At 44.0% G+C, this 27,997-nt stretch overlaps 1 protein-coding gene across 2 annotated transcripts; it reads right to left on the bottom strand.

The window, feature by feature from the left end:
- Positions 1-761: 761 nt before the first annotated feature.
- Positions 762-27,997, bottom strand: LOC115143925 (putative pleckstrin homology domain-containing family M member 1P). 2 transcript variants are annotated; one of them, XM_029684395.2, is made up of 12 exons: positions 27,735-27,997; positions 25,381-25,468; positions 20,229-20,476; positions 13,430-14,059; positions 12,765-13,188; positions 12,318-12,495; positions 9,822-10,793; positions 9,566-9,711; positions 1,997-2,190; positions 1,687-1,750; positions 1,387-1,544; positions 762-1,277 (listed from the first exon to the last, which is right to left on the bottom strand). In XM_029684395.2, the coding sequence occupies exons 2-12, from the start codon at positions 25,432-25,434 to the stop codon at positions 1,160-1,162; spliced, it is 3,186 nt and encodes a 1,061-aa protein (XP_029540255.2). In that variant the 5' UTR covers positions 25,435-25,468; positions 27,735-27,997; the 3' UTR covers positions 762-1,159. The 2 variants fall into 2 exon arrangements, with proteins under 2 accessions (XP_029540255.2, XP_029540256.2); XM_029684396.2 differs by lacking the exons at positions 20,229-20,476; positions 27,735-27,997 and having other exon boundaries at positions 25,381-25,469.

The following is a 27,997-nucleotide window of genomic DNA, read 5'->3' as shown; positions in this document are numbered from 1 at the left end:
GACCTGTATGCTCTAGTCAGCTGGCCCTCGTTACATATTCGTCGCCAGACCCACTGGCTCCAGGTCATCTATAAGTCTTTGCGAGGTAAAGCTCCACTTTAGCTCACTGGTCATGATAACAAAACCTCCAGCAGATATTTCTCGCTGGTCATCCCCAAAGCAAACACCTCCTTTGGCCGCCTTTCCTTACAGTTCTCTGCTGCCAATGACTGGAACGAATTGCAAAAATCGCTGAAGCTGGAGACATATTTCCCTCACTAACTCTAAACATCAGCTATCTGAGCAGCTAACCGATCGCTACAGCTGTACATAGCCCATCTGTAAATAGCCCACCTAATCCATCTACCTCATCCCCATATTGTTTTTAACTGTACTTTTCTGCTCTTTTGCACACCTGTATTTCTACTTGCACCTCCCCATCTGCTCATCTATCACTCCAGTGTTAATTTACTAAATTGTAATTACTTCGCTACTATGGCCTATTTATTGCCTTACCTCCTCACGCCATTTGCACACACTGTATATAGACTTGATTTTTTTCTATTGTGTTATTGACTGCACGCTTGTTTATTCCATGTGTAACTCAGTGTTGTTTGTGTCGCACTGCTTACTTTATCTTGGCCAGGTCGCAGTTGTAAATGAGAAATTGTTCTCAACCAGCCTACCTAGTTAAATAAAGGTGAAATAAAAAAAATAATGTACAGAAATATACAGCAAGTGTTTCCTGTAAACATGAAATAACACCACAAGCCTCCAACCAATGACATCAATGTATACATTTATTTAATTTTTTTTGTTTTGTTTTGTTGCATAAAGTAGATTCTTTGCATCATCCTTCATATTTGATTCCGTGGCTTGGACACTCAAGACAGAGAGAGTTCAGAGAGGTAAGAACATATCAGTGGGCTTCACCTTGTCAATCACATTAATTCAATAGCAGAAACCTTTCTATATTAGTGCAAGTTGTGTAGCTCCTGGTTTTTTACACTATCCAGTTTGGTTGGTCATGTTTGGTCTGTGGTCGGTACATACAGTCACACTTCCTAATTGCACTTGAGGTTAGTTCATGTAGAAAAAAGAAACTAGAAGCAGGACATGAATGTCTGCACTTGTCGTTTGTCATTTCATAGGTCTCTGCAGCTACAGGAAGGCCACTGGATCAAACAGAGCAGTCCTGCAGATCGCTCTCGAGGTACCTCTGAATACGCAGGCATCGTGGACAGGAGGACGACTCGGCCTTGCAGGTTGCGTGAAACATTGCCTTACACTCTTTACACCTGAGTGGGAGACAGAGCGAGTGAGTGTGTGGAGAGAAAGAGCGGGGTGAACTGATCACCGAGTGAACACATCCCAATGTATTGAAGTGATAAGGGACCAGGGCCCTACCTGACAGTGATGTCGAACTGGAAGGGGAAGATGATGTCACTGGCATGACAGATCTGGCAGATGTAGCCCCTCTGGGTGCAAAGGTCACATTGTTGAACGTGGTTGGAGGCAAACAGGATCAACATATTCAAGTAGGCCACATATGTTCCCTCCGCTATCTAAACACACATGGAAAAAAAATACAATTTAAGCTTATTAACTACATCTACTTGGTGTGGTCTTGCAGGTTAAGAATGTGTATTATTTAATTGAAAGAGTGAAATGACTAACAGGTAAGTAATGACTGTATATAGTAGATACCTGTTGTAAGTCCATGACACTGTAGATATGGCTTGATTCTAACAGGTATGTCCTTAGGCCCAGTCTTGAGAAAAATAACACAATAGTTATACAAAGTCAAAAGCCTATGTGTAAATAATCAATGCATTGCCTTTTGGCCCAAGTCTAGATCACATAAAATAATGACCAGGGATGACTGGATTTCTCAGAATGCAGGATCAATATGATCCAGCTCACTTTGATAAACTTGCATTTGACCCAGTTCTGCAATACAAGAACATCCAAACAAAAGTTGCTCACACACGCGCACCCCACACACACACACACACACCTGGTCTGAATATTCTTGCATGGCCCACTGCGGCAGGTGAGCAGGTACTTTCCTACCAGCTGCAGCCTCTGTCTGAGACTGTGTGCCTGGGCCATGGCCTCAACATGCTCCCACAGGTTAGGGTTCAAAAGGTGAAGGTTGAGCAGGGGCTCATGTTCAACCTGAGCCAGCAGTTCGAGGGCCTGTCTGGAGACCTACATGTACACAACCAGGGTAAAGGACACACGAGAGCAGTTTAACAAACAATATTGATCAAAGGAGAACAAGATTAGTTCAATGTCAAAGCAAAAAGAAGAATTGACAAAAAGTTATTTTTCCATAGATGTGTGCAAATAAGAACAGGGTTCATATACATTTTGACAGGGAATTTCAACAAATTTCCATGACCAACAATTGGCGGTGTCTCCATGTACGTGTAAAGAAATGAAGCGTAATGTGGTATCAACACTGGAAGCCAGTGCTCGGATCCCATGTACCATCTCCTGTCGTTGTGCAAGGCACTTAACCCTCTGACATAAGTGAAATACCTGTTAGGCAACTGTATAAAACACATGGTCAACCCTCAGATTGGAGAGCTACTGGGTGTGCAGGCTTTTGATCAAACCCTGATCAAAAACAGAGACGGTTTATCAAGGTCTGGGTGAGCAGCTCATTTCTCAAATGTGGTTTGTGAGTGGGGGACAGGAACAAAAGCCCACACTCCCCCATTAGCTCTCCTGGAGGATTGTTGACCACCCTTTGATGTAAAACATTGCAACCAAATACATTTGATGCTTTAAATAATTTGCTAATTTTACCTTTATTGAACTAGGCAAGTCAGTTAAGAACAAATTCTTATTTTCAATGACGGCCTAGGAACAGTGGGTTAACTGCCTGTTCAGGGGCAGAACGACAGATTTGTACCGTGTCAGCTCAGGGGATTGAACTTGCAACCTTCCGGTTACTAGTCCAACGCTCTAACCACTAGGCTACCCTGTCGCCATTCAATATATTAATGATCATATGGCTATGGTAGGCTACAAATCTTTTTATTCAGCAGTAGCAAGCCCACAAATATTCTTCAGTCATATTTATCTTAGCTACCTTAGAAGTGTTTACTTTGCAGTTTGACTAGCATCTATTGAGTTGCAATGTCCCATACATTGGATGGCCAAATCAACTGGAAAAGCAGTGCCTTCAGAAAGTATTCAGACACCTAGACTTTTCCCACATTTTGTTACCTTTACAGCCTTATTCTAAAATGGTATAAATAAATGTAAAAAAACATCAATCTACACACAATACCCCATAATGACAAGGTGAAAACAGATATACCTTATTTACATGAGCATTCAGACCCTTTGCTATTGATATCAATCCAAGATGGCGTAGCAGTCAGGCGTCTTTGTCTTGTCCCATGTATATATTTTTCTTCGCATTCTTTTTAATATTTTTCCTAAACCTCAACTTCAAAATGCTCTCCTGCAACCCACCTCACCCAATGTGGAGTGGATCTGTTTTTTTTCTAAAGTATTTCTATTTACCTCCGAACTGGAATACCTCAACTGAAGCCAAGCTAGCTAACTAGCTACCAGCTATCAGTCAGCTAACAATTGCTAGCAGTAATCAGCTAACCTTTAGCTCGTAAAGCTCTCGCCAGTTCGTACAACGCGTTTCAAACCAGAGCATACCGGACATATTTTTCTCTCCATATCCCCGGATTCCTACCGCAAACTCTGAACCTTTTCATCTGGATCATCACAGCTAGCTAACCGCAACCCGGGTTGACTACTCCTGGCTAACGGTTCCGTCCCGGAGCTAGCACCAACTAGCCTGGAGCTAGCCCATGCTAGACCCATCTCCCGGCTAGGGCTCCTGGGCTACAATATCTACTCCCTAAGTTTGCTTTATTCACTGCTTTAGCACATTCTGCCAACCCGGATGTCTTAGCCGTGTCTGAATCCTGGCTTAGGAAAACCACCAAAAACCTGACATTTCCATCCCCAACTAAAACATTTTCCGCCAAGATAGAACTGCCAAAGGGGGCGGTGTTGAAATCTACTGCAGAGATAGTAATACAGAACCCTGCAGGCTATCCAGGTTTGTACCCAAACAATTCGAGCTTCTACTTCTAAAAGTACACCTTTACAGAAACAAGTCTCTCACCGTTGCCACTTGCTATAGACCACCCTCTGCCCCCAGCTGTGCCCTGTACACCATATGTGAATTGATTGCCCCCCATCTATCTTCTGAGCTCGTGCTGCTAGGTGACCTAACCGGTGACATGCTTAACACCCCAGCCATCCTACAATCTAAGCTTGATGCCCTCAATCTCACACAAATGATCTATGAACCTACCAGGTGCAACCCCAAATCCATAAACACGGGCACCCTCATAGATATCATCCTAACTAACTCGCCCTCCAAATACACCTCTGCTGTTTTCAATCAAGATCTCAGCGATCACTGCCACTACCTGCATCCGTAATGGGTCTGCGATCAAACGACCAGCCCTCATCACTGTCAAACCCTCCCTAAAACACTTCAGCAAACAGGTCTTTCTAATCGACCTGGCCAGGGTATCCTGGAATGACATTGACCTCAACCAGGCATCATCTACTGACGGGTTATTCTTTAAAAGTGCCTTCCTCACCATCTTAAATAGGCATGCTCCGTTCAAAAAATGTAGAACCAAGAATAGATATAGCCCTTGGTTCACTCCAGACCTGGCTGCCCTCGACCAGCACAAAACCATCCTGTGGCAGACTGCAATAGCATCGATTAGCCCCCGTGATATGCATCTTTTCAGGGAACTTAGGAACCAATATACACAGGCAGTTAGGAAAGCTAAGGCTAGCTTTTTCAAACAGAAATTTGAATCCTGTAGCACAAACTCAAAAAGGTTCTGGGACACTAAAGTCCATAATAAGAGCACCTCCTCCCAGCTGCCCACTGCACTGAGGCTAGGAAACACTGTCACTACCGATAAATCCACAATAATTGAGAATTTCAATAAGCATTTTTCTACGGCTGGCCATGCTTTCCACCTGGCTACCCCTACCCCGGTCAACAACTCTGCACCCACCACAGCAGCTTGCCCAAGCCTCCCCCATTTCTCCTTCATCCAAATCCAGTTTGCTGATGTTCTGAAAGAGCGGCAAAATCTGGACCCCTACAAATCAGCCGGGCTAGACAATCTGGACCCTCTCTTTCTAAAAATGATCAGCCGAAATTGTTTGCTACCCCTATTACTAGCCTGTTCAACCTCTGCTTCGTATCGTCTGAGATTCCCATAGATTAGAAAGCTGCCGCGGTCATCCCCCTCTTCAAAGGGGGAGACACTCTAGACCTAAACTGCTACAGACCAATATCTATTCTACCCTGCCTTTCTAAGGTCTTTGAAAGCCAAGTTAACAAACAGATTACCGACCATTTCGAATCTCACTGTACCTTCTCCGCTATGAAATCTGGTTTCAGAGCTGGTCATGGGTGCACCTCAGCCATGCTCAAGGTCCTAAACGATATAACCGCCATCGATAAGAGACATAACTGTGCAGCCATATTCATCGACCTGGCAAAGGCTTTCGACTATGTCAATCACAACATTCTTATTGGCAGACTCAACAGCCTTGGTTTCTCAAATGATTGCCTCGCTTGGTTCACCAACTACTTCTCCGATAGAGTGAAATCTCTATACTCTCTATACATCAATGATGTCGCTCTCGCTGCTGGTGATTCTTTGATCCACCTCTATGCAGACGACACCATTATGTATACCTCTGGCCCCTCATTGGACACTTAACTAACCTCCAGATGAGCTTCAATGCCATACAACTCTCCTTCCGTGACCTCCAACTGCTCTTAAATGCAAGTAAAACTAAATACATGCTCTTCAACCAATCGCTGCCCGCACCTGCCCGCCCGTCCAGCATCACAACTCTGGACGGTTCGGACTTAGGTATTTGTAGTTGTCCACATATTCTAGGTGTCTGGTTAGACTGTAAACTCTTCCACTCAAATTAAACATCTCCACTCCAAAATGAAATCTAAAATCTGCTTCCTATTTCACAACAAAGCATCCTTCACTCATGCTGCCAAACAAACATACCCTCGTAAAACTGCCCATCCTACCGATCCTCGACGATGTCATTTACAAAACACTACTCAACAAATTGGACGCAGTCTATCACAGAGCCATCCGTTTCATCACCAAAGCCCCATAGACTACCCACCACTGCGACCTGTATGCTCTCGTTGGCTGGCCCTCGCTTCATACTCGTCGACAAACCCACTGGCTCCAGGTCATCTACAAGTCTCTGCTAGGTAAAGCCCTGACTTATCTCAGCTCACTGCTCACCATAGCAGCATCCACCCGTAGCACGAGCTCCAGCAGGTATATCTCACTGGTCACCCCCGAAGCCAATTCTTCCTTTGGCCATCACTCCTTCCAGTTCTCTGCTGCCAATGACTGGAACGATCTACAAAAATCTCTGAAGCTGGATACTCTTACCTACCTCACTAGCTTTAAGCACCAGCGGTCAGAGCAGCTCCCAGATCACGGCACCTGTACATAGCTCATCTGTAAATAGCCCATCCCCATACTGTATTTATTTACCTTGCTCCTTTGCACCCCAGTATCTCAACTTGCACATTCATCCTCTGCACATCCTACCATTCCAGTGTTTAATTGCTATATTGTAATTACTTTGCCACCATGGCCTATTTATTGCCTTACCTCTCTTATCCTACCTCATTTGTACATGCTGTATATAGATGTTCCTACTGTATTATTGATTGTATGTTTGTTTATTCCTTGTGTAACTCTGTTGTTGTATGTGTCGAACTGCTTTGCTTCATCTTGGCCAGGTCGCAGTTGCAAATGAGAACTTGTTCTCAACTAGCCTACCTGGTAAAAAAAAAAAAAATGAGAATCGAAATTGAGCTCAGGTGCATCCTGTTTCCATTGATCATTCTTGAGAGGTTTCTACAACTTGATTGGATTCCACCTGTGGTAAATTCAATTGATTGGACATGATTTGGAAAGGCACACACTTATATATAAAGGTCCCACAGTTGACAGTGCATGTCAGAGCAAAAACCAAGCCATGAGGTCAAAGGAATTTGTCCTTAGAGCTCAGTGACAGGATTGTGTAGAGGCACAGATCTGGGGAAGGGTACCAAAAAATGTCTGCAGCATTGAAGGTCCCCAAGAACACAGTGGCCTTGATCATTCTTAAATGGAACAAGTTCGGAACCACCAAGACACTTCCTAGAGCTGGCCGCCCAGCCAAAGTGTGTAATCGGGGGAAAAGGGCCTTGGTCAGGTAGGTGACCAAGAATCCGATGGTCACTTTGACAGAGCTCCTCTGTGGAGATGGGAGAACCTTCCAGAAGGACAACCATCTCTGCAGCACTCCACCAATCAGGCCTTTATGGTAGAGTGGTCAGACAGAAGCCACTACTCAATAAAATGCACGACAGCCCGCTTGGAGTTTGCCAAAAGTCACCTAAAGACTCTCAGACCATGAGAAACAAGATTCTCTGGTCTGATGAAACCAAGATTGAGCGCTTTGGCCTGAATGCCAAGAGTCACATCTGGAGGAAACCTGGCACCATCACTATGGTGAAGCAGGGTGGTGACAGCATCATGCTGTGGGGATGTTTTTCAGTGGCATGGGACTGGGAGACTAGTCAGGATCAAAGCAAACATGAACAGCGCAAAGTACAGAGAGATCCTTGATGAAAACCTGCTCCAGAGCGCTCAGGACCTCAGACACGGGCGAAGGTTCACCTTCCAAAAGGACAACAACCCTAAGCACACAGCCAAGACAACGCGGGAGTGGCATTGGGACAAGTCTCAATGTCCTCGAGTGGCTTAGCCAGAGCCCGGACTGGAGAGACCTGAAAATAGCTGTGCAGTGACGCTCCCCATCCAACCTGACAGAGCTTGAGAGGATCTGCAGAGAATAATAGGAGAAACTCACCAAATACAGGTGTTCCAAGCTTGTAGCGTCATACTCAAGAAGACTCAAGGCTGTAATCACTGCCAAAGGTGCTTCAACAAAGTACTGAGTAAAGGGTCTGAATAATGATGTAAATGTGATAGCGAATGTATTAAAAATAAAAATAAAGTTTCTAAAAACCTGTTTTTGCTTTGTCATAATGGGCTAGTGTGTAGATTGAAGAGAGATTTTTAAAAAAAATGTAATGTAACAAAATGTGGAAAAAGTCAAGGGGTCTGAATACTTTCCGAATGTACTGCATCTACAAAACATGTTTTGAAACCACATAATCCAACAGAAAGGCAACATTAATATTTTTCCTAAAATGAAATGTTCACTCTTCACAAATTATTATTTAGATTATTTTCACGATTCAACAAGATTGTTTAGTTTGTTGCATCAACAACAATAGTTTCAATGAAGGGTAACATTTTTTAAATCAACTTTGTATGGCCTTATTCGTGAGTTCGGTGGAAAGTTCTTTTGGGACATGATGACATTCCGAAAACATTACTACAAGCTAATAACAGCTTACCAGTTAACTACAGGGTATAAGATACACAAAAGTATGTGGACATGCCTTCAAATTAGTGGATTTGGCTATTTCAGCCACACTCGTTGCTGACAGGTGTATAAAATTGAGCACACAGCCATGCAATCTCCATTGACAAACATTGGCAGTAGAATGGCCTTACTTTAGATCAGTGACTTTCAACTTGGCACAGTCATAGGATGCCACCTTTCCAACAAGTCAGTTTGTCAAATGTATGCCCTGCCCCGGTCAACTGTAAGTTCTGTTATTGTGAAATGGAAATGTCTAGGAGCAACAACGGCACAGCTGCAAAGTGCTAGGCAACACAAGCTCACAGAACTGGACCACGAGTGCTGAAGCGCTTAAAAATAGTTTGTCCTCGGTTGCAACACTCACTACAGAGTTCCAAACGGCCTCTGGTAGCAACGTCAGCACAATAACAGTTAGTCTGGAGCTTCATGAAATGGGCCAAGCAGCCACACAAAAGCCTAAGATCAAAATGCGCATTGCCAAGCATCGGCTGAAGTGTTGTAAAGCTCGCCACCATTGGACTCTGGAGCAGTGGAAACGCGTTCTCTGGAGTGATGAATCACGCGTCAACATCTGACAGTCGAATCTGGGTTTAGCGGATTCCAGAACGCTACCTGCCCCAATGCATAGTGCCAACTGTAAAGTTTGGTAGAGAAGGAATAATGGTCTGGGGCTGTTTTTCATGGTTCGGGCTAGGCCCCGTAGTTCCATTGTAGGGAAATCTTAAAACTACAGCATACAATGACATTCTAGATGATTCTGTGCTTCCAACTTTGTGGCAACAGTTTGGGGAAGGCGCTTTCCTGTTTCAGCATGAAACATGCACAAAGCGAGGTCCATACAGAAATGGTTTGTCGAGATCAGTGTGGAAGAACTTGACTAGCTTGCACAGAGCCCTGACCTCAACCCCATTGAACACCTTTGGGATGAACTGGAACGGGGACTGGATTTTTATGACTATACAAACCCTAAAGAATAAGCTTTACCAAGGATGTGTGTTGTGCATAGACCCCGTGAGAGACTCACCTCGCGAGGCGTGATGTCCCAGTTATGCACCATGCGGGAGGGTATGGCGATGACGTCACCTTGGTGACAAGCTTCGCAATAGTACTTCCCTGAGAACTCGCACAGTCTGGCTTTTCCCCGGGAGACCCCCACCAGCTTTGGACAACCTGCAGAGAAGGCGGTAATACATACTCGGTCTCTCCCAGTAACGGCATGGTAAGGGAAACTTAATGTTAACAAAAGAGTTTCCTGTTATTAGGTTGAGCTGTAGAGCTACCTGCACACTTGAAGCCCTGAAGGTCCAGGCCCTTCTCCGTGGGCACTGTATATAGATGGGCCAGCAGCACCCCGCCCCCCTTCAGTCTATGCTGCACCAGTCTGTGGATGTTCCCCCCTGCCCCAGTGGCTAACCCGGGGCTATTAGGCTCCCCGTTCTCTCCACTCTCCAGGTAGGAGTCCAGGGCTCCCCTGATGAGGCCCCTCCAGGCATGCGCCTCCTCAGGGCTCTTGGCCCTCAGCTTGAGCGTATCTCCGGTCGTTACGACCCTAAAGAAGGCCGGTCCCCCCAGAGAAACATCTGGGACCACGTCCCGTATCCCCTCGATGGGGTGGGAGCAGCACAGCACCTTTCGCCCATCCTGTACCCGGAAGCCGTTGAGAGTCTCCAAGGAGAGGGAGAAGACCAGAGGAGTCCAGTTGTGAGCCTCTGCGTCCTGGGATAGGTACAGCACCGCCTCCTTAATGGCGTCTGACTCAGGGTCTGTGGGACGCGTCCAGTCTAGCTCAAGTGGCGGCTGCTGCTCCTGCTCAACCACAGTACCCCCTTGCTCAGGGCTGGTGGGTACGGAGGGGGACGAAGGGGAAAATTTTGGGGGCTCTTCCAGGATGACAAAGCTGTCAATGGGCTGCAGCACCTCTGAATGGTCGTCAAGGAGGTGCAACGGGCGGCACTTGCTGACGGCCTCTGCGATGCGGTCCACCCAGTCCTCTGCCTCGTCGTGGTTGGCTGCCCGCAGGTGGAGCCTCTTCCCTGGGAAGGCCAGGTCGAAGCGGCCCTCGGCCGAGGTGACGCGGGCGTCTTCGCAACGCAGCAGGGAGCAGTTGTCACAGCAGGTGCGCTCCTCTGCATTCAGGTAGAGGCGGAACTCGAAGGGCGAGAGCTCGCAGTAGTAGTCCCGCCACAAGCCCACAGCGCCCCGCCGCTCCAGATGGCCCAGCTTCAGCAGCCCACGGAAAGGGTTGGACAGGCCTGAAGGAGAGAGGAAGAGTGAAAGGAAGGTCGAGGATGAAAGAGAAGAGTGAAAGAGAAAAGGGAGAGAATGAAAGAGCGAGTGAAGTCAGGAGCACCATTGAAGAACTGCACAACAGATCTCTAAAGTGAGAAGGCCTCATTTCTGTCCAGATAAAACTTTGCTAATGACACGCAAGTATAACAGGTTTTATTGTAACATGAAACCGCAGTGCAAAAATTATATTCAACACATAAGTGTAACCCTTAGCTCTATATGGATAGGGCTACATTGAAAAGTTTCTTCCCAGAAGAAATATTGACAGCATATGCATAACCATGGTAGCAAAAAAAGGGAACAGTTTAGAGTATATGGGAATTTGAAAGCTTGTTCTATTGCCAACATGACTGGCTGATTCTAAAATAGGATTTTACAGTGTTAGGCTTTCACAATGCAATTCCAAGAAGCAGATTGTAATTTGTGAGCATAGAATGCATCTGCATTCAGATGTGTAAGTCCGCTGCAAATTGTCTTCACAATACAACAAAGATAGGCTCATTCTATATACCTTGACACTGTATATTACATGAGTTTAATGATATGGAAATGTGAAGCGCACATTTGAACTCACAGGTGATCGGCTGGCTTGTATGACATCAAAGGGGTATTTATTATCGTTCAAAATACATTGAGTCCTCAGTTTACAGCATTTCCCTCAGACAACGAAACATCTGCCGAAGTTGCCCAAATAGCAGGAGGGAAGGGGCAACTTCTTGTCACGGACGGTGCTCAAATTTAGAACGGCTGTCAGTCAACAGCCATGCAGATCTGAAGCGGAGAACCTGAGCGCTGACATTGTGTATAGCATGTTACTGTACAGACACTGCGTTCCAATTTAGGCACTTATCAAATCTGATTTGTTACATGCGCCAAATACAACAAATACACCTTACCGTGAAATGCTTACTTACAAGCCCTTAATTAACCAACAATGCAGTTAAGAAAATATTTACTAAATATACAAAAAATGAATAGAGTAACAATAAGAGACGGTGGCAGAAACACTATGTACAAAATAAGTACATAATCAGAGTCCAAATCTGCAATTTTCAACCCGTATATGGGTAGGAGTGTAAAGGGCTACACATACTGTATCATAAGGAGGAAGTACCAGCAAGATAAATAGGTTATAATTATCTGAAGTTGTAAGCAAAAATGAGGAAGCACATACCAAGACGGTAAGACGGAATTAATTTACATTACTGATAGAGGCATTAAAAAGTTCACACTGCCAGTTGTGGAGTTTCCAATGACTCCTCATCATTGAACAAAATAATTTGTTTCATCTTGCTTCTCTTAAAACTAAAAGTGTGACAAAAACCAGAACAATGGACGAAAACTCGGAGCAATACTTTGGCATGTCACCTCATGACCAAGGCCACTCTTATGGTGGTGGTTAAGCACTGGTTACAACAGACTGCATCACAAGGTGTTGTGTTCAAGAAGTGATAGAAGTGGTGGTGCTCCTGATTTTGGGAGCTTACCTATCTGCCTGCGGTGAACCACGCTGGGGGGAGACTGGGGAGTCTCAGGCTCTGGAGGGGGAGAGGTCAATCCATTCACACAAGCTGGGCCAGACCCTAGTAATGACTCATCGGGGTCAACCAGTTCCTCAAGGTGTGGCTTATAGATGTCATCCTCAGAGATCCAGGAGTGGGAATGCTGAGAAAGGGAAGACGGGTTTTACTTAGTGATGATTGGTGGCTAATTGAGAAAATCTTGAAATAGAATTGTTGTTTCAGCTTGTAACCATATAAACCAAATTCTTTATAATTGCACAAAAACTTTGCACAATATGACTGCAAAAGGTCAAGGAGAACTCAAAGACCTTAAGGTCAGGTCAACCACATGACGAGTGAGTCAGACTGAGTCTGATGAAGGGAATGAGAGGGAGACAGAGAAAAACAAAAGAAACAAGAGATTCAACTTACTGTGATTGAGTCTGTAGACATCCTCCTGCTATGCACACTGGTAGTAAGGCATAGGTTTGTGTGGGCTGAAGGCGCCGAGGTGCTCTTAGCGGAATCTTCTGTCTTTTTCTCCTGTGGCGTCTCTGTGACAGGCAGCTGAGGCGTTATCGCTGTTCTCTCCACACAGTCACTGGAGGGCACTTCAGTGTGCAAGTACACTTCGGAAGGGACATGGGTCTTAGTGGACGGCTCCTCCTGGTCTGACCCCACTGAAGCAGGGTTAGAGGAGCCAGTGAGGGGTGTGAATGGCCCCTGGGCCTCGCCGTCAGAGCCACTGGAGGCCGTATTCTCTGAGAGGTGGTCTGCACCCGGAGTGGAAACGTACAAATCCTCGTGCATGGAGTCCTGACTGAAGGTGGCACTCTCCCTGAAGTCTGCCAGATCACTGCAGTTACAGAAAGTAGGAAATGTCAGAGGTCAACAGAAATCCCCAAATGAAACGAGGGACAACATGTTATCTAAGTATTTAACTAATTTCTGTACACATCGTTAGTTGAAGCATGTTGCTTACATCACCTTTTTTGGATAAAAACATCTGCTAAATGTATTTGAATGGTTTGGAGATTAACACCATGGCTGTGATTCAAAGGGCCTCAATTCTTCAGACAGGCACACTGACGACTTACTCTTTAAGAGGCCTCTTGGCATTGACATCGTTCTCCAGGCCGGCAGAGATCTCCAGTTCACATGGCCAGGGATCCTTGTCTGGGCTCTTGGGGTCTGAGCTTAGGCTGGAGGAGAGCTGAGATGACCCTGTGGTGTCCAGGCTCAAATTAGAAGAATTCAGAGGGGTCCTACCCCCTGAGACTCCACCAATCACCCTCCCTAGCACCCCTGCCCCCACATGCTGCACTTCGACCGTATCCGAACCGCCGGACGACAGTGACATCGTATCCCAAGAATCCTTGTGTTTGGTGAGACTGGGAAGGTCGACAGCGTCGGCCTGGGTGGCGGGGCAGAGGCCGGCCAGAGCCAGTGGGGTGGTGGTCCACTCATTGAGCACGGCTGACTTGTACGAAAGGTTGAAGACCAGGGAGGCCAGGCCCTGGATATAACTGAGCAGCACCTCACGCTCCTCAGGGTCCAGGAGCAGGGCGGAGGGCTGGTAGTAGGCCTGCAGGTTGGAGCCCTCACGGAACAGGGAGGCCAAGTAGCACTCCATCAGGCCGTGGTTGAGGGCCAGCCGCAGCCAAGCCCGGCATCGACCCACCTCCGTACCCACAAAGCTCAGCTTCTCCAGCTCCGCGATCACGTCACTGAGGGGGCCAGGAGGAGACATTACAGAGAATCAATTTATGTACAGTAAACATACTACAACAATAGACATCTACAGCAAGCTACACCATCTGATCTTAAACCTTTACTAATTGTCATTCTGCTTAACCACTAAAAACAGGGTATATGCAGGGTCCATGAAGTTTCATTTAAAGACTAAGACCTTTTTAATGCCATTTGGAATGCAATTAAGGTCTGCATGCCACACACACACCTGCTAATATTCCTCTCCAGAAAGGAGCCCATGTGGGCAAGAATTATTATTAGAATTATTTTCTTAGGGCTGGCTCATATTATCAAGGTGTACCATTTTAGCAATGTCAATTCTCCTGTAGCCCAACGGATGTTGTAGCATAGTGGGTGGCTAGATGGCTGAACAGCACTTTTCAAATCAGATGTGTCAGCGCTACACCACTTGATATTGTTTAGCCTAATAACATATATCGACACAATAGAGGTGCTGTTTTTTTGGGGACCGATTTGCCTAATGGTTTGTCAACTTGCGCACAATCCTTGACATCCCAGAGCTGCTGGCTCTTGCTTGTCTTGACCAGTCAGTCACGGAAAGTCGCAGGTGGGGCACAACACACGAAGCTCAAGGCGCGCTTTCCCCTTTCCTCCGGTATTTATTTAGCAAGCGTGATAACATATCAGACACAAGCAAAAACTCTTATATTAATGTAGCAGCCTATATACACCTAAACATTAGTGATCTGACATTCTGTATGGCATGGAAACAATAATATATTTCAGTCTGATCAACTGTAGGCTACTAACAGCAGCAGCTGCAGTCTAGCCTACTATGCGTCCTGACCCTCTGGCAGGGGGTAAGATACAGACGGTAACGTTGTGTACGCTATTTATAGCCCATTTGTTAGAGAAAATGTGAATAATAACACGTCATTTGTAAAGCGCTTTTTTTTACACCTAAAGGCGCTGAAGAAAATATGGAATAATAAAAACAACCCTAACACGGAACATTGGAAGCAGACAATCAAAGCCATATACTGGTGTCTTCAGACCCGGTGGACAGGAGAACCGAATTAACATTGGTCCTGGAAAGCTTTTCTGAACAGCTCAGTCTTTAGCTGAGCCTTGAACGAGGCCAGAGACTCTGCAGCCCTGACACAATGGGATCAAATTTGGTTTATATTCAAATTTGGGCTGACTTGGCGACCTAGACTTTTTCAATCCAAAATGATTAACTAGAATGAATCAATAAACACAATAGCTGACATGGACTGTGAGTTAATGTTTAATTAGGCCTACAGTTGCATAGGGCAGGACTACACGACGCAAACCTGCATAAAGCAAGCGCTCCCCTATGACTTTTATTGTCCAATCATGTTGCATTCTCTGTGCATAGGAAACACCCAAGTCCTTCTCTAAAATATAATTAATATGAACAAGTACAAGGTTCCTGCAGTTCGACAGGGTTCTCATCCTCCCCAAGGCCAGTAGTTTTTTTTCTCTCTAAACCATGAGATAAAATGTCAGGTCTCATCATAGCCCATATTCAACCATTTTAAAAACAGATCATGTCATACCGTATAAGGCACAGAGTTTTACCTTATTAGGTTACCAGATCAGGAAAAACTACAGGCACCAGATTTTATTTTCTTGCCACAACACTCTGGGACCTGTGGTGCCAAGTATTTAAAACACCCGGAGTAATTACATGATATTGCTACTAAAAGGTGTTCTTACAGCGGTGAGTCTTTCTGGGTAAGACTAAGAGCGTCGCACCCTTGGATTGTACAATATTTGCACATTATTATGTAAAACTCTGTCAAGTTGGTTGTTGATAATTGCTAGACAGTAATTTTCAAGTCTTGCCATTGATTTTCAAGGTGATTTAAATCAAAACATTAACTAGACCCCTCAAGAACATTCACGGTCTTCTTGGTAAGCAACCAGTGTACAAAACATTAGGAACAGCTGCTCGTTCCATGACACAAACTGACCAGATGAAAGCTATGATCCCTTATTGATGTCACCAGTTAAATTCACTTTTTTAAATCAGTGTAGCTGAATTGGGGGAGGGGGTAAAGGAGGATTTTTAAGCCTCGAGACACATTGTGTGTGACATTCAGAGGGGGAATGGGCAAGATAATAGATTTAAGCGCCTTTGAACAGGGTATGGTAGGAGCTGCCAGGCACATCTGTTTCGAATGTGTCAAGAACTGCAACACTACTGGGTTTTTCATGCTCAAGAATGGTCCAACACCCAAAAGACATCCAACCAACATTTATGGGAGGCATTGAAGTAAACATTAGCTAGCATCCCTGTGGCATGCTTTCAACACCTTGAGTCCCTGCCCCAACTAATTGAGGCTGTTCTGAGGGCAAAAGGGGGTGCAACTCAGTGTATATTTGGCCTCGTTTAAGGTTATTGTCCTGCTGAAAGGTGAATTTGTCTCCCAGTGTCTGTTGGAAAGCAGACTGAAGCAGGTTTTCCTCTAGGATTTTGCTTAGCGCTATTCCGATGACAAGCATATCCATAACATGATGCAGCCACCACCATGCTTGAAAATATGAAGAGTGGTGCATGTTGTTTTGGAATATTTTTATTCTGTACTGGCTTATTTTTCACTCTGTCATTTAGGTTAGTATTGTGGAGTAACTACAATGTAACTAGAAAAATATAAATGCAACATATATAATTTGTCATTTTTCATGAGCTGAAATAAAAAAAAAATCCCAGAAATGTTCCATGCACACAAAAAGCTTATTTCCCTCAAATTTCATGCACAAATGTGTTTACATCCCTGTTAGTGAGCATTTCCCTTTTGCCAAGATAAGCCATCCATCTGACCGGTGTGGCATATCAAGAAGCTGATTAAACAGCATTATCATTACACAGGTCCACCTTGTGCTGGGGACAGTAAAAGGCCAATCTAAAATGTGCAGTTGTCACAAAATGCCACAGGTGTCTCAAGTTGAGGGAGCGTGTGATTGTCATGCTGACTGCAGTATTAGCAACCAGAGCTGTTGCCAGAGAATTATATGTTAATTTCGCTACCATAAGCAGCCTCAAACATCGTTTTAGAGAATTTGGTAGTATGTCCAACCTGCCTCACACCAGCAGACCACGTGTAACCACACCAGCCAAGGACTTAAGCTTATTCACCTGCAGGATCGTATGAGACCAGCCATCCGGACAGATGATGAAACAGGAGTATTTGTTTGTAATAAAGCCTTTGTGAAAAAAACAACAACCTCATCCTGATTGGCTGGGCCTGGCTCCCCAGTGGGTAAGCCTGTGCCCTCCCAGGCCCACCCATGGCTACACCCCTGCCCAAGCATGTGAACTCTATAGATTAGGGTCTAATTCATTTAATTAAATCAACTGATTTCCTTAGATGAATTGTAACTCAGTAAAACCATTGTTGCGTTAATATTTTTCTTTAGTATACTTCCTATCCAACAACTGAGTTAGGAAGGACGCCTGTATCTTTGTAGTGACTGGGTTTATTGATACACCATCTAAAGTGTCATTAATACCTTCATAATGCTCAAAGGGATATTCAATGTCTGCTTTTTCATTTTGACCCATCTACCAATAGGTGCCCTTTGCGAGGCACTGGAAAATGTTCCCGGTCTTTGTGGTTGAATCTGTGTTTGAAATATGCTGCTTGACTAAGTGGCCTTAGAGATAATTGTATGTGTGGGTTACAGAGATAAGGAAGTCATTCAGAAAAATCATGTTAAACACTATTATTGCAAACAGAGTGAGTCCATGAAACTTATTAAGCACATTTTTACTCCTAGTCTTGCTGTAACAAAGGAGTTGAATACTTATTGACTAAAGACATTTCAGCTTTTCATTTTTAATTCATTTGGAAAAAAACTTTCAAAAAACATAATTCCACTTTAACATTATGGGGTATTATGTGTGGGCCAGTGACCAAAAAAAGTCTAAATGTAATCCATTTTAAATTCAGGCTGTGACACAATGTGGAAAAAGTCAAGGGGTATGAATACTTTCGGAAGGCACTGCACTTTCATTGCAGAAAGCAGGTTAATGCACATTCACCAAATAATGTTTTTTAGAACAAAAACATTTGCAGGAACGCTGTGTAGCCAAATCAGCGATGTAAGCAAAATTGCTTCGGTAAGAGGGCAATGTCGGGGTCAGAAATGTAGTGTTGTCTTTCAGATTGTATAGGCTACCGTGCTCTCTCCTCTGGCAACAGCCCGTCCAATCACAGGGCCTATGTGTATAAAGCATTTATTTTAGGGTGTTCTATTAAAGCCAAGTGTAGCAGGTTGTGAACTCTGCAAACAACGCCACTCCGAGAATGAGAACAGGAAATGACTAATACATGCATTAACAGAAATTAATGTAACCAAATGACAGAGATAAACGGTACATTTACAAGGCTTAATGGTGACATACGTAATGGGGAATTTATAGAAATAAAAAAGGGCAAACAATTCACAAAATGAAACTAATGTGCAAGAATTAGCGGGAGACAACGGAGCACATTCTAGAGAGCCGAGCGTACGCATTCTGGAGAGCCGAGTGTACGCATTCTGGAGAGCCGAGTGTACGCATTCTGGAGAGCCGAGTGTACGCATTCTGGAGAGCCGAGTGTACGCATTCTGGAGAGCCGAGTGTACGCATTCTGGAGAGCAGAGTGTACGCATTCTGGAGAGCAGAGTGTACGCATTCTGGAGAGCCGAGTGTACGCATTCTGGAGAGCCGTGTGTACGCATTCTGGAGAGCCGCGCCATATCTTAGCTGGACAACCTTCCCCTTGTGTCAACCATTTCAAATTATACTCAAGATGCATTATGCTTTTCACTGACAGCCACAACTCAATAAATAAGCTAGGCTTATTGCCACACACTGCTGAAATTGCAGGCTTCCCAAATAGGCATAAGCCTAAGCGCTTGTGATTTAAATCAATCCACATCTGTTTTTGTTTTGTAAGCAAATTATCCTCTGTGGCTAATTCATGCTCTCTGGTGAAGTCTTTTCAAGAATTTTTGTTTAGACAGTAGTTTTGTCAAAACATCAATTTACTTTAGGGGAAGCCACAGCATCCGACCAGTGCACTATACACCCACCAACTTTTCTTTCCAATTTGCAAGTGGTCTATACCAGAGAGCTGAATATAACGACGAGAGGCTCATGTCTCCGCCCTAACAATGGAAGTCGTTGTCCCAAAGCAGAAAGGCAGGAAACCAAGTTCAGGTCTGCATATTAAGCCCATAGAAATTAGAAGCTGACCGATTAAAATCGGCATGCCCAATTAATTAGGGCGGATTTCAAGTTCATAACAATCGGTGATCAGCATTTTTGGACGGCGATTATGGCCGATTACATTGCACTCCACGAGGAGACTGCATGGCAGGCTGACCACCTGTTATGCGAGTGCAGCAAGGAGCCAATGTAATTAATTATTATCAATAATTAATTGATGTTACATTTTTGTATTTTTTTGCTGTGGTTGTAACAATCAAGTAGCAGCACAATTTACATTTACATTTAAGTCATTTAGCAGACGCTCTTATCCAGAGCGACTTACAAATTGGTGCGTTCACCTTAAGACATCCAGTGGAACAGCCACTTTACAATAGTGCATCTAAATCTTTTAAGGGGGGGGGGGGGGGGGGTGAGAAGGATTACTTTATCCTATCCTAGGTATTCCTGAAAGAGGTGGGGTTTCAGGTGTCCCCGGAAGGTGGTGATTGACTCCGCTGTCCTGGCGTCGTGAGGGAGTTTGTTCCACCATTGGGGGGCCAGAGCAGCGAACAGTTTTGACTGGGCTGCGCAATATACAATAGAACGGAAACACTGTAGTCATGTCCATCACATGTTTAAGACCGTTGAAAACCTTTCTTAAATTCAGTTTAGACTCAGTGAATTTATGACTTTAAAAACGCACTGACACCCTGTGTAAATGTGATTTGTTGTACGCACTTATTGCATCAGAGGATATAAACATCCCATTATCTCAACTTCAACCTGTCATGCTTACAGCAACTGTCACAGACAGATTGATCGCACCTACAGAAAGCATTGGAGTATGAAAGTCTCTCACTAAAGTGATTGAGGGTAGGGACACTGCATTAGAGGGGTCTGTAGGGTTATCTGTAGAGGAAAGTGTAATTCCTAGTGTACAGCTCCAGGCTTCCACCCACCGGTGAGTGATCGTCTTGAGAAGGCTCCAGAACACAGGTTGGGGGAGGGGTCCCCGGGACCCCCCTTTCCTGCCATGTCCTCCGGACTTGGAGCGGACATATTTGCTCTTGATGCCATGGATAAAGACTGCCTCCAGAGAAGAGCACAGCAGGTTGGCGTCGCCATCCTCGCTGGTTACCACGGCATCGGTCATCACGTAGCGCTTCTGCAGAGCCTTGAGTGACCACGCCAACTTCTCTTTGATCCACTAAAAAAAATGGCGAGATAGGTTAAATCAAAATGGATATATATAGTACCCCGTTTACTTCCTTTCAGCTTCCCTTTCACTAAGGCAACTACAATCATTCTCATTTTAAATGTCAACCTGAAATGTAGGCCTATTTATGTGGAAATCAATGTAGTCATAGGTACATTACATAACCTCTGCATGAAGACTCAAAAAGGTGAAAGGCAGTGGGACATTCCATTGCTTCCATTATGGCATCAATCAGATCAAACATTTTGTCACGATGACAAGGGTCGGCCGACGGCCTTGGGTCAAAAAGTTGTGCAATAAAGGTGGTAGGGAGCAATATAGTTTGTAGGCCTTGAATGATAAACGCAGCATCATATGATGCAAAATGCTTTCATACCGGCTGTACTTTGAAAGTTATACATCTTGAAAACTTGGTGACAAGCAAACATTTTGGGACTATAACAACGGACCAATAAAACAAAGAGTTTGGGTGGAGTTTTCCTTTAACATACAGGTGCGACCATTTTACTCACATATGCACCTAATTATTTTGTTGTGCGACCTGCGCCTAGGAATAAAAATACAAATCATTCACCCAGGTGATAATTGTTGCAATGATTACTTTACTGTACCACAGCCTCTGAGTGCCATGGAAAATACACTGAGCGCAGATTCATTAATCACGATTGTAATATTAAAAGAAAACTGCTTATTACCTCAAATATTGTGCTCCTAAATGTCTGCAAGCACTAACTTTTTCTACTGGTGGCATTGGTGCGGTCAGCCTTTTTCTGGTGCTGGCACAAGCACATGGTTTGGTCTGCTGTCACCAAGGCAAAGGGTGGCTACTTTGAATCTCAAATATAAAACATTTTGATTTGTTTATCACTTTTCTGGTTAGTACATGATTCCATGTGTGTTATTGCATAAGTTGTCTTCACTATCATTCTACAAAGTAGAAAAATAGTACAAATAAAAAAAAACTGGAATGAGTAGGTGTGTCCAAACTTGACTGGTACTGTACATTTTCTTCATATCAGGTTTCTTTAGACCTGTCTAAAAATAAATAATGGATTCATTGTGAAGGTGTAGAATATATTACATGGATTTATTAGACATGTAGATGTTCCAAACGTCTGCATCAGTGGCTTCTAGACTACGTGTGGAAGCCAGAGCTGTGTTCGAAAACTCATAATAACCGCACGATTTGCAACGTAAATGGAATATGCTTATTGGTCATAGTATGATATAGTTAGTACGCCAAAAGTTCCCGGATGTCGTACTAAATTCGCCAAAATCTAAAGTATTTAAGCAGTGGACACTATTTCCGTGCTTTTAGGGCCCATTATACAATTGTTCAGAAAATGGGTAGGGTTTCAAAACATATTAGTATATTAACTAAACTCCTCGCACTGTCAACTGTGTATATTTTCAGCAAATGTGTAAATATTTGTACGAACATAAGATTCAACAACTGAGACATAAGCTGAACAAGTTCCACAGACATGTGACTAACAGAAATTAGGGGAGGGGGGGGGTCAAAATCAAAAGTAACAGTCAGTATCTGGTGTGGCCACCAGCTGCATTAAGTAAGGCAGTGAATCTCCTCCTCATTGACATTTCTGGGAGGGAATGGCCCTAGCCCTCACAATCCGTTCCAACAGGTCTCAGACGTGCTCAAGGAAATTGAGATCCGGGCTCTTCGCTGGCCATCGCAGAACACTGACATTCCTGTCTTGCAGGAAATCACGCACAGAACAAGCAGTATGGCTGGTGGCATTGTCATGCTGAAGGGTCATGTCAGGATGAGCCTGCAGGAAGGGTACCACATTAGGGAGGAGGATGTCTTCCCAGTAACGCACAGTGTTGAGATTGCCTGCAATGACAACAAGCTCAGTCAGATGATGCTGTGACACACCACCCCAGACCATGACGGACACTCCACCTCCAAAACGATCCCGCTCCAGAGTACAGACCTCGGTGTAACACTCGTTCCTTCGACAATAAACGCAAATCCGACCATCACCCCTGGTGAGACACTTACCGCAGCTTGTCAATGAAGAGCACTTTTTTCCAGTCCTGTCTGGTCCAGCAACCATGGGTTTGTGCCCATTGGCGACGTTGTTGCCGGTGATGTCTTGTGAGGACCTGCCTTACAACAGGCCTACAAGCCCTCAGTCCAGCTTCTCAGCGCTGATGGAGGGATTGTGCGTTCCTGGTGTAACTCGGGCAGTTGTTGTTGCCGCCATCCTGTACCTGTCCCGCAGGTGTGATGTTCAGATGTACAGATCCTGTGCAGGTGTTGTTACACGTGGTTTGCCACTGCGAAGACAATCAGCTATCCTTCCTGTCTCCCTGTAGCGCTTTCTTAGGCGTCTCACAGTACAGACATTGCAATTTATTGCACTGGCCACATCTGCAGTCCTCATGCCTCCTTGAAGCATGCCTAAGGCACGTTCACGCAGATGGGCAGGGACCCTGGGCATCTTTCTTTTGGTGTTTATCAGAGTCAGTAGAAAGGCCTCTTTAGTTTTCATAACTGTGACCTTTTTATTTTATTTTACTAGGCCGAAAGGTTGCAAGTTCAGATCCCCGAGCTGACAAGGTACAAAATATGTCGTTCTGCCCCTGAACAGGCAGTTAACCCACTGTTCCTAGGCCGTCATTGAAAATAAGAATTTGTTCTTAACTGAGTCAACCTTTCGGTTACTAGTCCAATGCTCTAACCACTAGGCTACCTTACCGCCCCACCTTAATTGCGGTTAGTGTCTTAACGACCGTTCCACAGGTGCATGTTCATTATTTGTTTATGGCTCAGTGAACAAGCATGGGAAACAGTGTTTAATCCCTTTACAATTAAGATCTGTAAAGTTAATTGGATTTTTACGAATTATCTTCGAAAGACCGGGTCCTGAAAAGGGGACGTTTCTTTTTTTGCTGAGTTTATATGCTAACTACAATGTTTATTGACTTGATAATTCACGTCATTCTTAGCTAAGTGGTATGGTATAGTCGTTGTATGCTCTCAATGGACATGGTTAATTCTTAATCTACTCTGATTTCAATAACTTGAGTTTACGAATGCTCAATGGTTGAATATAGCCGACGTCAATAAACGTTGGGGGAAAAAAGCGTAATTAAATTGTTGCCAGCAGCAGTTACCAACGCTGTGGATAACATGAAAACAGCTCTGCTAGGGCAGTAAAATGGTCTGAGTGAGGGTTGCGCGCTCATTTGTGTCTGGAACTAGTAAGCTAGCCAACGTTAGCTTAGGTGCTTGACTGCCGTTTTGAGGTCAGAACGCTCGGACAACCCTAAACCTCAGCCAGAGCGTCCAGTGTGGGCGCTCTGAACATTCCGAGAGCGAAACACTCTGGATTTATGAACGCCCAGAGTGCACTCTAGATTGAATTTACGAACACACCCGAAAACATAAAATGTCTAGCTAGTCATTTGTTATGCCAACAAGCGGTTGCATAGCAACAGCATCAACTTCCAGTATATAGGCAAAGCGCTAGTAAACTCAACTAAAGGATACCCTTCGTTTACAGTATACTAAAATAATCTAAAAGTAAATAGTAAATTAGTATGGGTATTCGAACACTGCTCAGGAGTAGCTAAATGTGGTTGTTAATTAACGGTCACTTACTGTGAGACCGGCAGTTATTTGCTTGACAATCACCGGCTAACAGAATTTCATGACCACCACAGCACTAAGTGGGCTAACATTCCACAGGCCACAATCAACAGCCTGATCAACTCTATACGAAGATGTGTCAGGCTGCATGAGGCAAATGGTGGCCACACCAGACACTAACTGGTCTTCTGATCCACGTCCCTACCTTTTCTTATGGCATCTGTGACCAACAGATGCACATCTTTATTCCCAAGTCATGTGAAATCCATAGATTAGTGTCTATTGAATTTATTTCAATTGACCTTTTTCCTTATATGAACTGTAACTCAGTAAAATCTTTGAAAGTGTGGCATGTTGCGATTATTTTTGTTTAGTATAATTTGGACCATGCACAGGCTACACACTCATTTTGGAGTAGAATGTCCTTTTAAAAAAGACACCAGAACTGAGCTTCACCCCCCCCCCTCCAAGCGTGTGAAATTTAGGGGTTTCAGATTTGGTCCAGACTAACAAAATGTGTTCGTTTGGGGGAGGAGCTCATTACAATAATAGCCCGTGTATATAATAATACCCAACTTTGCAGAAGGACAGGTCCACTGCATATTTTGCCCTTTGTGTGCCTATTCAGGGTTACATGACCATGAAGAGAATGATATAGCCATAATTATTCATTTCTGTATAGCACAGATCAAGGACCTGTGATGTCATTATATTACCATAATTCCATTACCGAATGTAAATCCACTTCTACTGTAGTTCAATAACCAAAATATATGCATTTTTTTCCCAAGCTCAAGGTGTCATGTCATAGCTGACACCCAATTCTTTCTGCAGATATCTTTGAATCTTGATTCAGAGCAGATTATTTGATATATTTTGGGAAAATTACATTTACATTACATTTAAGTCATTTAGCAGACGCTCTTATCCAGAGCGACTTACAAATTGAAAATGTGGTCGAATAAAAAAAAATTAAACTGAGGAAGATTTTACTATAATTCTGTTACCAAACTTCGCATTTGCAGTTCTTCCAGTAAATGTGTATTTGTAAAATGTTCTGTGTAAATTCTTCAAAGAATCTTTGAAAATCAACAGGTTTTGTTTGGCATACATTTCAAAGTGAAAAATCTGAATCAATGCGTAATGCAGCCATGTGTCACTCAAACACTTAACAAAGTAGGCCCTATCTGTGAAAGATATCTGATCAACTTTTCAGTGTTAAGTGGAAGTGGTTTATTGGATTAGGCAGGCCATTTACAGTAAAGGAAGTTGAGCCTACCTGCTTGACGTCTTCCGCCTCTGGCCCAGTATCTGGGGTCTGTGTGGCTAGCATCGTGCCTCCAGGGATGAGTTTCTTTCACATCTCACTGTGACATACACATAAGATATCTCCTGTGATTATACTGGCAAAAACAAGCTGACCAAGAATAACTCGCTGAAAAATACATCGTCAGTCAGTTCTTCAATTCCCAGCCCCCTTTCTTCTCAATGTAGGTGACACTTGACATACAGTGCTTTCAGAAAGTGTTCAGACCCCTTGACTTTTTCCACATTTTGTTATGTTACAGCCTTATTCTAAAATGGATTACATAATTTCCCCCCCTCAATCTACACACAACACAATTGAAGCAAAAACAGGTTGACGTTTTCGCAAAATAAAATATCACATTTACATAAGTATTCAGACCCTTTACTCAGTACTTTGTTGAAGCACCTTTGGTAGCATCGAGTCTTTTTGGGTATGGAACTACAAGCTTGGCACCTGTATTTGGGGAATTTCTCCCATTCTTCTCTGCAGATCCTCTCAAGCGCTGTCAGGTTGGATGGCGAGTGTCGCTACATAGCTATTTTCAGGTATTTCCAGAGATATTAGATCAGGTTCAAGTAAAGGCTCTGGCTGGGCCACTGAAGATCAATGAGACTTGTCCCGAAGCCACTCCTGGGGTTTCTTGGCTGTGTGCTTAGGGTCGTTGTCCTGTTGGAAGGTGTACCTTTGATCTAGTCTAAGGTCCTGAGTACTCTGGAGCGGGTTTTCATCAAGGATCTCTGTACTTTTCTCAGTTCAGTTATCCCTCAATCCTGACTAGTCTCAGTCCCTGCTGCTGAAAAACAACCCCACAGCATGATGCTGCCACCACCATGTTTCACCGTAGGGATGGTATTGGCCAGGTGATGAGCAGTGCCTGGTTTCCTCCAGATGTGACACTTAGTATTCAGGCCAAATAGTTCAATCTTGGTTTCATCAGACCAGAGAATATTGTTTCTCATGGTCAGTCTTTTAGGTGCCTTTTGGCAAACTCCAAGCGGGCTGTCATGTGCATTTTACTGAGGAGTGGCTTCCGTCTAGCCACTCTACCATAATTGGAGTGCTGCAGAGATGGTTGTCCTTCTGGAAGGTTCTCCCATCTCCACAGAGGAACTCTGGAGCTCTGTCAGTGACCATCGAGTTCTTGGTCACCCCCTGACCAAGGCCCTTCTCCCCTGAATGCTCAGTTTGGCTGGGTGGCCAACTCTACGAAGAGTCTCGGTGGTTCCAAACTTCTTCAATTTAAGAATGATGGAGGCCACTGTGTTCTTGGGGACCTTCAATGCTGCATAATTGTTTTTGGTACCCTTCCCCAGATCTGTTCCTCGACACAATCCTGTCTCGGAGCGTAATGAACAATTCCTTCGAACTCATGGCTTGGTTTTGCTCTGACATGCACTGTCAACTGTGGGACCTTATATATAGACAGTTTGTGTTCCAAATCATGTTCAATCAATTGAATTTACCACAGGTGGACTCCAATCAAGTTGTAGAAACATCAAGGATGATCAATGGAAACAGGATGCACCTGAGCTCAATTTCATAGCAAAGGGTCTGAATACTTAAGTAAATATATTTTATACATTCACAAAACTCTAAACCTGTTTTTGCTTTGTCATTATGGGGTACTGTAGATTGCGGGAAATCAATTAAAAAAAATAGAATAAGGCTGTAATGTAACAAAATGTGGTAAAAGTGAATGGGTCTGAACACTTTCTGAACGCACTGTATTTAAAGTAAGCAAACAGAAAAGGGCTGTGACATTTGTTGACATTAAAAATAATCTTACATCTGCATTTTCGGTTTAAACGGAAGTAGCCTATCAGTGGTGGACACTTCAGAGTTTAGGCCTAGAGACATTAATCAGATGGTCTGCTGATGTTTTTGTTGATGGCAAGATATGTAGCCACAGAGCAAAATTGAGACGGGTTCACTTCCTGAAAGAACTGAAAAAACGGAACGTCCAGTAGTACTCGTACTCATGAGACCATTACCGTGTGTGTGCGCGTCAAAAGTTGTGGCTTGATCATTGGATTCCTTGCTGTGTCCATCTAGCTACGTTAACTACAGTAGTGCACAAAAACAACACTACTTTCTTATTCCTAAAACTCAATGCCCAATGTTTACGTCTCCAAGTCAGCTTGAGAACGCCCGGTATTGTCGTCTTAAAGGTATGTCAGTAAAAATCTCTCATTTATATATATATATATATATACACACACACACACATACACACACACATATACAAACAAACAAAACGATGTATATTTGCCAAGAAATATAGATAAAAACATAATGAACATCGCGTATCTAAGTTAGCTACATACCGTGTGATTGAGTTGGGCTACCGGCGTCGTTAGTTAGTTATGTTTGAAAAGAAAAGAAGCGATACAATACTTTTCCCCCACCGCTTTGTTGTTCTTGTTTGACTCCTACATGGACAGCAACATTGTCTCATGCTGTCATTTCTTTCACACGTACATTCCAGAGTCTGACACGGAAAGAACAGTCGGCTCGGACGTGTCTTCGATCTTCAACCAACGTTAACTCAGATTCAGGTTCAACTCAATGAGATGCATCACGGGATATT

This window comes from Oncorhynchus nerka, linkage group LG16 (assembly GCF_034236695.1).
Source record: "Oncorhynchus nerka isolate Pitt River linkage group LG16, Oner_Uvic_2.0, whole genome shotgun sequence".
NCBI classification, from domain to species: domain Eukaryota; kingdom Metazoa; phylum Chordata; class Actinopteri; order Salmoniformes; family Salmonidae; genus Oncorhynchus; species Oncorhynchus nerka.
The sequence above is the reverse complement of the archived record's forward strand: the minus strand, read 5'-3'. Positions and strand labels throughout refer to the sequence as shown.